At 43.8% G+C, this 15,943-nt stretch overlaps 1 protein-coding gene across 15 annotated transcripts in view; it reads right to left on the bottom strand.

Annotated features, from left to right (window-relative positions):
• CELF6 (CUGBP Elav-like family member 6) overlaps positions 1-15,943 on the bottom strand; it is a 531,043-nt gene that overhangs the window by 185,745 nt on the left and 329,355 nt on the right. For all 15 annotated transcript variants that reach the window (XM_085643931.1, XM_085643936.1, XM_085643939.1 and 12 more), the window contains one exon: positions 2,482-2,530. In XM_085643931.1, coding sequence (XP_085500057.1) covers positions 2,482-2,530 — 49 coding nt within the window. The remainder of the gene's footprint in view (positions 1-2,481; positions 2,531-15,943) is intronic.

Raw genomic sequence — 15,943 nt, 5'->3', positions numbered from 1 at the left:
CATATATAATCTGCATATCTATATAAATACAAATATGAATGCATGCACACATATACATATATGCATGTTATGTACATCGAATTTTGAAAAACACTAATAAAAGCAAAGCTAAAAAGCCACCTAATTACAAACAGAATTGCTTTAACTTAAACGAGGGCGAGACCTATTGCATTTTCAATGCTTGTTTACTTTGTTTCCACCAAGAAGGCATTCAGATGTGACACATTTGCCATAAATTCTGAATGGTAGCACTCTAGTTCCTCATTAGATCACTGTAGTAAAGCTACTGCTCACCAGGGAAGTCTGCTGCTGGTATTCAAAGTGCATGTTTCAGTCTGCATGTCAGAACTTTTTAATGAAATAGAAGAGGATCTGAGAAGTCAAAATGTGCCCTAATTTTTCTTTCTGCAGCACTAACCATAATTTCGATGGCAAAATGAACCCCCTCATTTTGTTCCTTTGCAATTTAAATGTTTTAAGTGTTACCACTTTATTCCAATCAAGATGGCTTCAGGTGTGCCATACTTTTGTCATAAGTAAGACTGTTAGCGCTCTAGTTGTTCTTTAAAACACTCTGGGATTTCTGTCATTGGGCTATACTTGAGCTACATCTCGGTGATATTTGTGCTACATTTGGGCTCTTTTGTCTCTGGTGGGCATCTTGGGAGACTTGTTCTGAATTTTCCTAATTTCCTCATTTACTACAGTCTCCTCAGTAGGCATACTGTCAGTTTTTTACTGTGATTCAATGAAGAAGGCATTCATATGTGTCACACATTTGCCATATATTCAGAATGTTAGCGCTCTAGTTGCTCATTAGATCGCTGTAGTAAACCTACTGCTCACCAGGGAAGTCTGCTGCTGGTATTGAAAGTGCATGTTTCAGTCTGCATGTCAGAATTCTTTAATGAAATAGAAGAGGATTTGAGAAGTCACTCAAAATGTGCCCTAATTTTTCTTACTGCAGCACTAATCATACATTCTAAGGCAAAATGAACCCCCTCATTTTGTTCCTTTTTAAATTAAATGTTTTAAGAGCTACCACTTTATTCCAATCAAGATGGCTTCAGGTGTGCCATACGTTTATCATAAGTAGGAGTGTTAGCTCTCTAGTTGTTCTTTGGAACACTCTGGGAAGCTGCAGTAGAACACAAAGGAATCAACTGACTGTCTCTGCCCTTGTTGGATGTACATGTTTTACTGAGAATGTCAGACTTCATTCTCACATGACTAAGAAAGATAATGTGAATTTACAGAAAATATGCTCTCAGTTTAGCTTATAGATCACCTTCCAAACCTCTGTGGGAAAAGCATGTGAAAATAGCTTTCTCTCAAACATGATTCATGATATCCCAGCAGAAGGCTTTTTCACATGGTAAAATCACCTTAGAACATACCACAATTCCTAAAATGAGTATGGTACCATCAACAAATGAGTTATAATGTAACTAAAGTATTAAAACCTTCTATTAACTGCAATGCTTTTTAATGAGGTGCTATCATGTATATTGGTCCCAAGATGGCTGCCAACACTTCTTGGATGAAGTGCTGACAGCCAATCAGATCTCACGATGAGATGTGTGGTTAGGCTCCGCCCAGATATATATGTGATTTTACTTTTGATTTACTCAGGAACTACTGAACGGATTTACACCATTTAAGCAAAAGGCACGACTCTGAACCAAGATCTACCTTTCTGCCAAATTTGGTGTAATTCCGTTCAGCAGTTCGGGCTGTAGCTGCGTCAACAGGTCCTATGGGAAATTGCATGGGGAAAACGCGTTTTGGGACCCCCCTTTTTTCTCAGCCCCCGCTTGACGAATCACCACGAAACTTTCAGGATAGGAGCGGACCGGAGCTGGCCAAAAGTTTGGAATATTTTGCGAAGATTCGTCAACCGGTGCCAGACTTATTGGGAATAGAATGTTGCTGATTTCCTATGGAAAATAGGTCCTAACTATAACTACCTACTGGCGAACGCCAGTAGGTAATATAGATAGATATATCTATATATATGTATGTGTGTATATATATATATATATATATATATATATAGATATGTATATCTATATATATACACACACACACACACGATTCCAAGTCAGATAGAAAGTTGTTAAGCATGTAAGTAATGGAAGAGCAGACTGCTGGAGACCACCACAATAGGATTTTGGCATCATGGTGATCTACAATAAAATTGGCATGGTGCCCTGGGTGGCATCTTCACATAAGCTGGGAAAAATAAGCGGAACCCCAATGGAGCGTGGCCATGCTGGGTTTCCCCATGGAGCAAGAAAAGTTTGGGCACTACACTACGGCACACATGTGATGTGATACTCGACTGAAGCATGTTGATGTGCATGATCCCATTGATACAAGTGGTCCTGGTCGATTGCAGAGGGAGCTAATGACACCCCGCCCATATATGGAAGCCGATGTATAGGGAACCTGATCACAATAGGGAAATGAGCCCAGACTTACCTCCTCTGCCCTCACTGTCTGCTGGCTTGACCTGGATGGGGCGGTTCATCTGCAGAGAAAGGTGGAGAGACAGACATAAGTAAAGGGCTCAAGAGAACATCTGAATCTCACAAGTATCTCAGTAGAACAGATTATATTTTGCTCAATTGTCTACTTTTCTGTTAATCCCACATGAGTGATGCAACAATTCTCAGACCACCACCAGCTTAAATCCAGGGATGGAACCTTAGATCTAGATGTGGAGGACGAGGGTAAAGTGAAGGTAGGAAAGCAGCCGGCTTTCTCTGGGGTAAAATGTTCTGCATGTTACAGCAGGGTTCTTATGTCATGGCTAAGATATCCCAAAGAGGCCTTTTTTGAACAGGCATCCCTCCAGCGAAGGACTTATACTTACCATTAGGGAGTAGCGCCATGTATGAAAGGTCAACCATGGAAGGAATCTTAAGCAGCGAATAAAGTGAATTGATGTGATATATTTAGAATTACGTCTCCATTGGCCAGGGATTCAACACTGCTAGAATTCGCCTTGAAAGTGACCAAAAGTCGACCAAAGTTGTGTTCAACAGCGCTTCACACATTTGCATTATGTACTATAAAAAAAAGTGGTCGCAATAAGGGCACCACATTTTTGCGAATGGAACAGTATTTTGCGACAGACCCATGTATAAACAGGTCAGTTCACAAAATCTCAAATCGCAGGGGGTAGCAGAACTACCTGCCTAATTCACTTTCAGTAGGCAGGTTGCAATCTGCCTCTGGCTGCTAATCACAGGGATGGTGGCCTGCAAGGTACAGCAGACCACCATCCCTTAGACTGCATTTAAAAAAGGATCACATTTTATTTTGAAAAGCAAACTGTATTCCTTTAAGGAACTGGTGATCTGTTTTGTTAAAGTTTCCGTTTTAGAATGTTTCAGTGGGATATGGGCAGTGGTTCTCTAGACCTCTGCCTAATACTCCCGCCCTTGCATTGCAAATCAGTCACCCACTCAAGTCGGCGGTCGGTAAATTATGTATAGTTTGCAGTCACAATTGGGGCCCAAATCATTGATACATTCCTTTCCGAATTGAAATAGGTGGAGGATGCCTCCTTTATGCCCGTTCTTATTTGCGATTCAGATACGATCACAAAAGTCCTTTTCTTCTAAGAGGACTTTTGATCATAGAACCCTTGTGTGGTCGCAAACCCTGTGATTTCGCGAATCACAGGATTTGCAGTCGTAAAAGGGCTTTGCACATCAGGGGAGACACAGGAACCACAATGGCAACTTTAGAACTGCTACTGTATGCCTCTAGTGGACACTGTGGGTACTACTGATCCAAACAGGTGTAACTTACATCTCTTGTAAGTGTTGACCCTGCATAGGAGTAAGAGCTGCACCTGTTTGACTCCTTTTGCAATACTTTCTGAATTCCATTGGTGTCTTTTAGAGGGCACAGGCACAAGTTTATGCATTTGTTCCAAGCCCTGAGTATCAGGAGCAGGTCTTCTTAGCAACAGATTATATGTCTGCTTTGTTCATAGGATCGGTCTACTATCTCAGAAAACAATACCAGATGCCATGTTGTAACTGGGAATACAGTAGTGCTCCAGAAAATAATTTCCAGCAGGATGGGGAAAAACAGAGCCCTGAAAATCCTTTCAGTTTACCAGGCCAAGCAACAAGGTGAAGAGCAACCAGCAGAAACTGGAGGAGGCGGAGAATCCAGAGAGCGAGCAATCTAGCAGAAACAATTGCGACACAACTGGACTCAAATGGACCCCCATTTTTTGGTGTCAAACAGGAAGTGATAACGTTTAGGAGTGGTTCGGCCATCTTGGATTAGGAATGATTTCAACATAAACTTGATAAAACATTATTCAAAATACATTAGAGTACTCAATACATTAATGTAGTATAGATAAAAATCTGTAAAAAAAAATATGTGTGAACAGGTGTAGGAAAAATTATAAGTATTATGATTTCCCTGCATGCAGCATATGAAATACACTTTCATGCAGGAACAGTAAATACCCAGAATTACCTGTACAGGGTCAGACATAGCTGCAAGCACAGAGAATAGAAAATGGCCTCTTCAAGGACGCCGCTGAGTCCCCAAAGCCGGGTTGAGGCATGCGTGGCAGGAGGTGGCAGAACCCGAAGACCCAATGAAGGCTGGGGAAGCTGGCGCCCAAGGGCAGTTAGTATTATTAGATTTAATTAAAAGTTGAGTTTAATAATGGGAAATACAGTCATTTTTATTAAATATTCAAAAAAGTAATTAATTTTTTAATAAGTTAACTATTACTTTTTAAATTAATAAAATATTTACTACATGTATTTATGAATTTTGCATAATTCTATAGACTAAGAGCCAAAATAATGTAATTATTTTAACATTATTTCAAGCTGGTGTGTAAGTCCCTGCCCCCATTGTTTTTGGTGGGATTGTCTTGCAATTACTTAGGTAAGTGGGCATATGCCGTGCTAGACTTCCTCCAAGGCAGGGCTGGAGTATATTTTCTACTGTTGTGTCACCTTTAGGGCAGTAATAACTTTAGAAGTGTAGCTTGTGAACAGCAATCGTCTTCCTCTTCTGTGGGTGGGGATTTGTATTGGTGGGTCCCTCCCTAAACAGCTTCTTATCCCTCCCTAAACCCCTCCTTATCCCTCCCTAAACCCCTCCTTATCCCTTCCTAAACCCCTCCTTATCCCTTCCTAAACCCCTCCTTATCCCTTCCTAAACCCCTCCTTATCCCTTTCGAAACCCCTCCTTATCCCTTTCGAAACCCGTCCTAGATAATAGAAGTTTAATTTCCCATAGCTCCCGCCCAAATTTAGTAATAAGTAGTAAACTTACATGTCCAGAAATCTCCCTACAAAAAATATAGGACAGGTGGAGCGGAGATTTTCACCTGTAGGTTTGTTAATTGTATTATGTAGGAAATAAGTAGTAATACTGTACTACTACTACTTTATGTATTAAAAACTGCCATCTGTGAATTGGACCCCTTGTGTGCAGGACACTGCCCGTTTATAAGTAAGACCTTTAGCTATATATTGGGTTGGGGGTGCGCAGTTTCATATTCTCCTTTCTTTTCGTCCTGCATGCCACTCATCCCTGAAGGCAGAGGGGCTCAAAGAAGACCTCAATGGACTCCCAGCATCGAGGTACCTCCTCCCTCTGCTCTTCTCCCCTACACCGGGTACCAATCCTCTTTGACTGCTCCTCCTGCCCGCCCAGTCAGCCACGCTAACACCAGACAGTCTCAGATGCACACGAGGATTGTGGGCAGCAGCAGCGGCTCCTCCACAATGGCGGAGGAGCATCGCCCCTCTGGCTTAGAGACAGCAGCTGAAAAATAAAACTATATTTTATTATCAATTCGTTTTTCAGGCACTGGCTGAGCCATGCGTCGGTAGGGAAGGGCCGGGCCATGTCATATGGGGAGGAGTATATTTTCTACTGTTGTGTCACCTTTAGGGCAGTAATAACTTTAGAAGTGTAGCTTGTGAACAGCAATAGTCTTCCTCTGGGCCCTTATAAAGTGTGCATGTCAGTGTGGCCGGCGGCCAAACAGACATGCGCACATTGGTTTCCCCAACCCAGTTGTATTCTACAGCCAGGTGGAGAAACCACAGAGACTCCCTGTGCCTGAGCGAGCGTCAAACCAGCCCACTCAGGTAAATCTCGGCGCTGCACTCATAGCATGAGAGTAGCATCTGGTTTGGATGGGGAGTCAGTCCCTGGTACTGCTAGGAGAGCAGAGGAGCACCGAGGTGGAATGTGGCTGGCAGCACCAGGTACGTTAAAAAAAAAGAAAATCAGTCAATACCCCCACCACTGCCGCTGGCCTGCCGCCCGACACTGCATATTGGCAGCAGCTGCGACTGGTGGGAATGGCCTGTTGAGCAGGCCTCCATTCGCCGCATGCCTCTCCCGGTACTTCATGCTGGATCCCCTGCCTTCTTTCACTCTTCCTCTACTCAATAGAATCTATCGAAATTACAAATGCAACGGATGCATGATAACTTTTTTACTTGTGGTTTGCTTTTTGTTTTCCTACCATGTTTATTTCCCCTTCCTGCAAATCTAGATATTTCGGATAAAATGTGCTTGCGCTGTGAAGTGCTGTTTGCGAATATCCACTAAATCTAGAATGAGGGGTGATCCCCACCTTTGCATAAGATTTCCGTGATCACTCCTATGGCTTACCATTTGGCACTCCCTCTTGTTTAAATTAGACAAAGAAAAACTGTATGTAATGTGCATGATTGAGTACAGCACCCACATACACGTAGAAATGTACACCTTTGTGAATAAGGAAAACTATGCTTTTTATCAAGCATAATACTGATTTACAGCTGGATAAATAAATCATTTATGAATTGGGCTCTCGTACCTTAAACTGGAAATTTAAGGAGCATGACGCGCCGGCAAACTGTGAACAGTTTAAGATGTCATTGTTTCTTGTTTATTGTAGGTTGCGTTTGTAAAAGCCTCGCATAAAAAGTACAACTATAACATTAACCAATTAGACTACAATCTGTTCAAAGGAAACATTTCATGTCACAGATACCTCGGAAGTGAGCCATTTCTCAGAACAATTCAGCCATAACAAAAGCAATCCTGTTAAAAATCACTTTCATTTAAAATCTCTGAGCTTCTGAACTAATTGGCAACGACGTAAAGTTAAACTTATGTAACCAGACAAACACTGCTGTTAGTAGCTGTCTGACCGAATTCCACGCATGAGAAGAACCACTTTACACTTTGTAGGTAGGCCTCAGGCTCCCATTACACAGATGCCGTTCATCCCGCCTAAGGGATCCGTTAGTACAAATGCACTTGTATTGCTAGCCTCTGGTGTGCAATGCTGAACAGAAACCCTGTGCAGAGCCCAATGCAAACGCAAATCCACCCAGATCCAAGCATCTTGTCTCCCCCCCCCCCCCCCACCCTTACCGGTATAACCCCACCCCCGCTCCCCAGGCTCCCAAACCTGAGACAGAAACCTTACTCAGAGTCACATGCAGACACAAATCCACCCAGATCCAAGCATCTTGACATGGCCCCCTCGCTTGCATAGCCCCCAAGGGGATCCCAGGCTGAGACAGAAACCCTGTGCAGAGCCCAATGCAAACGCAAATCCACCCAGCTCCAAGCATCTTGTCTCCCCCCCCCCCCCCCCCTTACCGGTATAACCCCACCCCCGCTCCCCAGGCTCCCAAACCTGAGACAGAAACCTTACTCAGAGTCACATGCAGACACAAATCCACCCAGATCCAAGCATCTTGACATGGCCCCCTCGCTTGCATAGCCCCCAAGGGGGTCCCAGGCTGAGACAGAAACCCTGTGCAGAGCCCAATGCAAACGCAAATCCACCCAGATCCAAGCATCTTGTCTCCCCCCCCCCCCCCCACCCTTACCGGTATAACCCCACCCCCGCTCCCCAGGCTCCCAAACCTGAGACAGAAACCTTACTCAGAGTCACATGCAGACACAAATCCACCCAGATCCAAGCATCTTGACATGGCCCCCTCGCTTGCATAGCCCCCAAGGGGGTCCCAGGCTGAGACAGAAACCCTGTGCAGAGCCCAATGCAAACGCAAATCCACCCAGATCCAAGCATCTTGACTTGGCCCCCTCACTTGCATTGCCCCAAGGGGGTCCCACGCTGAGACAGAAACCTTACGCAGAGCCCAATGTAGACACAATACAGCCACTCCCACTCCCAGCATCTTTCCTTGGCCCACTACTGGTTTAACCAACCCTACCCCTGCTCCCCAGGCTCCCAAACCTGAGACAGAAACCTTACGCAGGGCCCATTGCAGACACAATACAGCCACTCCCTGCATCTTTCCTTGGCCCCCTACTGGTTTAACCAACCCTACCCCTGCTCCCCAGGCTCCCAAACCTGAGACAGAAACCTTACGCAGAGCCCATTGCAGACACAATACAGCCACTCTCAGCATCTTTCCTTGGCCCCCTACTGGTTTAACCAACCCTACCCCTGCTCCCCAGGCTCCCAAACCTGAGACAGAAACCTTACGCAGAGCCCATTGCAGACACAATACAGCCACTCCCAGCATCTTTCCTTGGCCCCCTACTGGTTTAACCAACCCTACCCCTGCTCCCCAGGCTCCCAAACCTGAGACAGAAACCTTACGCAGAGCCCATTGCAGACACAATACAGCCACTCCCAGCATCTTTCCTTGGCCCCCTACTGGTTTAACCAACCCTACCCCTGCTCCCCAGGCTCCCAAACCTGAGACAGAAACCTTACTCAGAACCATATACACACACAAATCCTACCAGACCTTAGCAGCTTGCCTTGGACCCCTTACTCCCATAACCCCACCGGGCACCAAGGCTGAGAAAGAGACCTTACACAGAGCCAATTGCAGACACAAATTCAGCCAGCTCCTGGCATCTTTCCTTGGCCTGCTCACTTGGCCCGCTGGGCGAGAATAGCAGTTAATGACCCCTCAGGGAGGCCTTTATTAGTACAAACTGATGGCTGGGTGAGGTTTCTCATGTAGAGAGGAGGAGCTAGGTTATCTCCTGGAACGTAAAAGAGAGGATGAGGAACTGGATATGTTTAAGGTGTACCATTGATGTGCCTTGCTATTAAAAGGGAAATATGGCGCAGACCTGTTTCTGTGAGAGGCGGAGGTTATAGGGTATCAAACCACTTTTGTTAAAGTCCACAGCACAATGACAAGGAAGGTGAACATGCAAATATACCCCTCACTAGAAAAGGTGGCAGGGAGACTCATCTCTAATACCTTAAAAAAAACACAGGGATATTACCACTTATAAGAGTTCTCACCGTAAGTTGTGTAAACTGCTATAAAAATAGGAGGGGTCAGGGGAGGAGGTAGTCTTAAGGTAAACCACCCAACAGTGGTAATAATACCACTAAAACTAGAGGCATCCAACCTCTGGGGGGAAAACACAAAGAGAACACGATCAGATGTCAGGTGGTGCAGAATACTTCTTAGATCACAGCAGGAGAAGAATGGAGCTGTTGGTTGATGGCTGTGGGAGCGCGCTAGACGGACACTAACGGGACGCAAGGGCCTTGGGGCTTGCAGCTTCCAGGGCTAAACCAATGTAAATCTACTTAATAGGGCGCTAGATTATTGCACTAGTGAAACTTTCTCTATCACTGAAATCTGGTCCTTATAGTGTGGTACAGGATTTCTGAAGTGTTTCCTAACGCTCGAGGCGCCCGCACCCAATGATATTGCACAGAGCTCTAACACTCTCGTAGTTAGAACCACACTACAAAAATAAACAACACAAAACACTTTAATTTATCAAAAATTAATATAGATTGTGACCTTTTGATTTGTGAAATAAACATTATATTGAATATTAAGATTTTATAAATATTATTTACGTATTCAAGATATGCCTTTGATGCAGGGCTGTGTCTTGTCCCGTGTACCAGAGAAATAGCCTTGCTATGCTTCCCATTCCCTAGGTACACAAGGCTTTATTTCATAGCCAAAGGCATTTTGGGAGATAATACAAAACTCAGCATATACTGGTATTGTTAGTTGTGGGGTTACCTCCCTATTCCCAGTTCTGCTCATTAGAATGAGGGATAACGCAGTAATACTGCGTGTTTTCCCCCACTCTAGACTGTAGTATTAATCAACGAATCAGGTTTCTAGTAAAGTTGACTACACACCCGTGAAGGTCTCAAGGCTGGGTGGGGTGGACCTGCGGTTCAGTCGAAGAGCCAGGTCTTGAGGCCCTTACTCAATTGAGCAACAGAGATGTAGAGGCAGGGAGTTCCAGCGAGCTAGGAGAAGGATCTTCTTCCAGCTGTGGTCTTGCAGAACCGTGGGATGGTGTCCAGGTCAAGTTGGGCAGAGTGGAGATGTCTGACTCAGAATGCGTGAATTTCTTTCTACACAAATGGCTCCAGGTTTCATCTGCCCAAATTACCGCACTACTTTCAATCCCAATTTGAGCTTAAACTCGTGTTTCTATCCAAATCAAGATTACCGTCCCACAGTGCCGGACTGAGAACCAAATCCGGCCATGGCACAGTGCTCGACCGGCCCCCACAAAGGGTTGGGGGTGCAGCCGAGCTGTTTGCCAGGGCCGGTTTGGGCCGATTTTGTTACAGGGGCTGATATTGCAGCTATGCTGCAAAAACGGCCCTGTAACAAAAACGGCCCCCTAGTGGCCCAAAACCGGCCCCTACCCTGACGGCCTACCGGGGAAATGCCCGGTGCCCGCTACAGCCAGTCCGGCCCTGCCTTAGAATCAGGGCCTGAATATTTTTTTCCTCGGTATGTAATAAATTCTAAGATGTTTAAACGACAAGACATAATGAGTGATCATATGTTTTAGACTGTATTAAATGCCAATCTGTCCTGATAACAGCAGCATTTCTGAAGTATTAATTGAAGGAGTACTGCTTACATAAAATGCGAAACAGCTTTGTTTTACTTAAGGGATATTTCAAGCTTTCCCAAATGTATCAACGATACATTCAATAAATAACTTGTTTACATCAATATGTATAAGCCTAATCACACATTTTCTTTCAAAGTTTTGGAATACTTTGTGCCGTCCCTTATAATCAAGTGCTCAGTCATTAAAGATGACTAATAGCCAGTATTTTTTTTTATATTTTGATCTCCAATATGATGCACTGCTTTTGCTTCTCCACTGGAATGATATTTATGTAAAGAATACTGAGGACGCAATCCTGTTGTCAGACAATATTTAGGCCAGGATATGCTGGTGCTGTACCATCAATGCAGTGTTATTGTTGTAGTCAGCGGCTTGGGTTCCTCCTGCCTCAGAGGTGGGAGAGGACAGTTGTCTACACATCCAACTACTCACAGAAGGTTGGTTGTCTGCCTGTCGCTTGTGCACAGGGTGCAACAGTACCACTGAACACTAGAAAGACTAGAAGAAGGTGGAACCCTGACCTCAAGATTCAGATCTTACGCCCGTGACCTTCCTCCTTTATTCATAGGATCACGGTTGTTTCATTCCACAAACTACAATTTCGGAAGTGGCAAGAGATTTTGTTTCACACTATATAGTGGCCTTATAAACTGCATTAACACAAGCCATATGAGTGCTGATTGCTGCACGAGGATCCCTGTTAATTATCACAGGATGTGCTCCTTCTAAATGGTGGCGTAACCTGCTGTTTGGAAAGGTTTTACCATATACCCTGAGTGGCTGAGCGTCAGCCCTTGCAGTAGCAATTTGCAAATTAGTTGGGCTGAGTAGAACCCTTATTAAAGAAAAATATGAAATGTATTTTTCTAATTACATAATACAATATACCTCATGAAAAAGATATCTCTGAAACAACCAGTCAGAAAGTGTGCCCCTGACAGTCTTAGTATACTGGACAATAGTTGGCGTTGATTACTGGTATTATAAAAGTGGAGCAAACTGTAAGAATGGATGTATAGACCAAGGGCAGATGTATCTGAGAATACAAACATTTTGGGGGAGAAAAGAAAATATACTCCCTTTCATTCTCGTGCTCCGAGTGTCATGACTTTAGTAGATCTTAAGTAGATCTAATTCTATTATTTTATGCAAAATTGTGCTCTGTATCTGATACACTCGTGCCTCTGGGTGACAGGGAGGGTGGTGGTTAGATGTTACCAATCCAGTGTGGAATAGGCAGTTATCTCCCACAGTACAGGGGAGATTAACAGTAATTAATCTGAGCATCTTGATAGGATTGGATTGTCTCTAGTGGGACAATACACTGCACATAATTTAGGTACCTACAATAACAGAGCAACTTCCTAGCCAACCTCCAACCAGTCTCCAGATTCCACTGGCTAGGCAGGGCCATTGAAAAGACAGCAGAAACTCAAATGCACTTGATGTTACAAAGGGACTGGCTCCTTGTCTGTCACCAATAGGGCTTCTAAGCAGATTTCACCAATCTTACATCTTCTGAATGCAGTCCATCAAATTCAAAAGAGAGGTGACACGTAGTTTTCTCATTGTGCTGCTGTCCACCTTTGACAGGGTTTGATGGCTGCAGGGTCATTTCAGCTCTAGAACATCACATGAGTTTCATAGAAACTGTAATCCTATGGTTTACCCTTTCCTAAAGTACAGACTAGAAAAGATTGAGGACCACACCTCACATTTAGCAAACATGAACTGCAGAGCTCCCAAAGATCACTTTTAGGTCTCACTCTTTTCAACATGTGCATGGTTTCTCATGAACAAATTATGACAGCTTCTGGTGTCAATCTATACAAATATGCGGATGACACATACTTAAAGAAGTCAAACATGCAAGACATTGGCATCCTATATAGTTGCCTTGCTATACTGCAAACCTGAAAGATAACTTCCTACTCCTAAATCCAGAAGCCTACTCGACAACTCGACACCAGCAACAACAATCAATTCAGCTTTTTTTGAGCTTGTTAAACCCAAATAGGCTCTCTACTTCTCACAATCAACTCATCTCCTAACAACCTAACGAAAGATGCACATTTCAACTGAGAGTGCCTAAAAAAAAGTAAACATATCACTCTGCAGAGTATCTCAAAATGGCGTGCAGTGTACTTGTTGCCAGACTCACCTTCGGAAATGCAATTCTGGCTGTCATTTCAATTTCTCACCTAACTAAAGTCAGAGCAGATCGCTCGTTGACCCGCGCCACTCGGCGTCGGCCGACTGACTTTATTGATTCGATGGGTGACTGAGGATAACAGGATGTGCACTGGTAGGAAGATTGACTGAGAACCATTGAGTGACCCGTGGGTACTCTATTCACTCCCTCCGAGCCCCATGATTAGGCAGTCGGTCTGCTACGCATGCATATGTATGTGGTCATGTGTGAGCGATTATGTGGTGCTTCCATGTCTTCTGCACGTGTCCCTCCCTCCCCCCCACAGCCACCTTGTGCCTTCCTCCTCCCACTCCCCCTCCATCCTACGTTTCGGTGGAGGAATGATACCCAAACTGGACAAGGCCCACCCTTTCCAGGGGGCGTGGCGGAGCTATTACAATGCTGCAGTTTTGTTTGTTTGTTCCCTGCTCGGTGTCAGGCCATCACCCTAGTGGTTTCATTTTCTACATTTATATGTGCCGTAATATTTGCAAAATGTGAATAAAGAGACTTTCACAAAAGCTTACACTTAGAGCAGTCTTACACTTGGTGACAAGGCTCGCTCACATATTCTTAGACAAGAGCTTCAAGCTTCATGGATAACCTGATGCCATCATCACAGACAGAGGGCTCAATTTGTTGACAATTTTTGCAAAGATTTAATGAAGACGAATGTATGTGACATTTGTATAGTTCGAACCAATACGAAAAGGCAGCAAAGTATGGTACAGGGTGAAAGGCAGGAATTCAGTCAATGAATGATAGGAGACGTAGGTGGTATGTCGGTATGTATGTAGTATTTATATAGTACCATGGGGGTTTAACATTTTCCATCTACCAGCTGTCATTCACAGACTGCTGGGCAGAGCAGAGAGAACGACATACCCAAGCCACAGAACAAGAATTCTGGTGCTTTCTGATGTGCAACAGCATGAGTGGAGCAACTGGGATTTCCATGGCAGAGTTTGCCCACAGCAATTCTTTCCATCTACATCTTTCCTGCATGTCTTTCTTATACCACCGTTCCCTTGGTCACATAACTCCTTAGGAAAGTTAGGAAAAGGGTCTATCAGCACCTTCTTAGGGCAAAGGCAGCATATAAGAGACAGGATGAGTGTCATTGTAAACTTGCTGCAGAATAAAAGTTTGGGGGAAGTATGGCTGCTTATGAAATATCTACATCTGCCAGGGCCCCCACCTTAAATCTGCCCTGAGATTTCCTGGTCCCTTTTCTAGTCTTGGGTTAGTAGGACAATCTGTGGTGCAGAATAAAATGCCCTAAAAGGCAGAAAATACTTTGTGTTTTCAGTGTATCCTATATCAAACCTGCAGTCTCTAAGAAGGGACACCACCTCCAGTGTTTGTTGACGGCTCTCAAGAATATGACCTGGAAGCTATTCTTGCTTGGTGTAGTCATTTTACTCATCTCCAGTATTTAATATCCTGGAAAGCATATTAAATCTCGGAAAGATCCTGGGAGTCGGTCTCTTTTGTAAATTTTCCTCGACTGGTACTTCAATTTAATTAACATTATCCACTGCATCCTAGTATAGGATGCAGGGAAAGGGGTACTTTGGGTCTGAGGGGGGTATTGTAAGCAATTTTAGGAACGATTGTGCTAGCACAATGCCCAGTGACACATGATTTAAACCCTCCTTTAATCTCCTTTAATTTCAAAAGGATTCCTGGTCAGTGAGTATGGAGATATAGAAGCTAGGCTACTTCTTACTTCCAGCTTGTGGACGGGACTTATGAGTCATTGACTAAAAGAGGCCTAATAGGCCCTGAGTTGGTGGATGCTAATATATCCCAGTTGTTTCAGCTTTCTTCACTTCCGCCAGTGTTCCACTTGGCATTTGGGATACCTCACTGTTTATTTTTACGCTTCCTGGTTCACCACCCCTGCTTGTCCTCTGAATCTCTTGGTCTTTATCCTCTTGATTTCTGTTTACCATTTTGTGCTTTCTACAATAGTTAGCTCCTTCATTTCTGAGTGCTCCATATCCAGAAGTGTGTTGCTGTTCTTCATCCAAGCAGCACCTCCATTGCACTTATGTCAGCTTCTGTGGTAAGTCTGCAACCATCCTGCTAACCAATGTGCTGCCTCACTCCATACTGGCAGTCCTGGATCCTCTCTTTGGCCATTAGGCTCCAGGCATGATTTGTGGTAGGAATCTTCTCGCCAAGCAACAAGTAAGCTATAAACAGATCACTGACAGAATACCGGAACCAAACATATCATGTGGACAGAATATCGTGTTAAAAATATCAAGAACCAAAATATCAAGAAGGTAAGTGCAAATAGGTCCTGGTACATATTTGTAGAGTTATATATAGTAAACCTTTGCTACCTATAGAAACTTACCTTCGTAATATTTGTTATCGTCAATATTCTTGACACGATATTTAGTTTCCCAATATTTCTGCTTACGATATTCTGTCTAAACACCCTATAAATATATCTTGTATGATATATTCAGTGTTTGTTGATTTACAAAGTTCTCATAATGTTTTTTGTCTTGCTCTCTCTCTCCTGAAGATATCCCAGCAGTGGTTCTAAAATGAGCCTAGACGGCTGCCAGTGCCATTCGAAGCCAGTGTTTCTGATGTCTTTTCCCTTTCCCCATTTTCCCTGGGTCCTAAATGATGTATTATTATTCAGTACCTTGATTGTAACAGGTGGACAATTGGGGTTGTCAGGTATATTTCTTTTGGGAAAATATAGCATTATCGTTAAATGGTCCATAGCCCCCATGCTAGGCAATCATGGTACATAATTGCCGCAGCTGGTACGTGCTGTTTAGAAGTTGGAATCCCTGAAACTAAATCTGCTGAGAAGTAGACAAAAATACA

The sequence above is a fragment of the Triturus cristatus genome, chromosome 3_1 (assembly GCF_964204655.1).
Source record: "Triturus cristatus chromosome 3_1, aTriCri1.1, whole genome shotgun sequence".
Lineage (NCBI taxonomy): Eukaryota > Metazoa > Chordata > Amphibia > Caudata > Salamandridae > Triturus > Triturus cristatus.
Note: the sequence above shows the minus strand (reverse complement) of the source record. Positions and strands in the feature narration are given on the sequence as shown.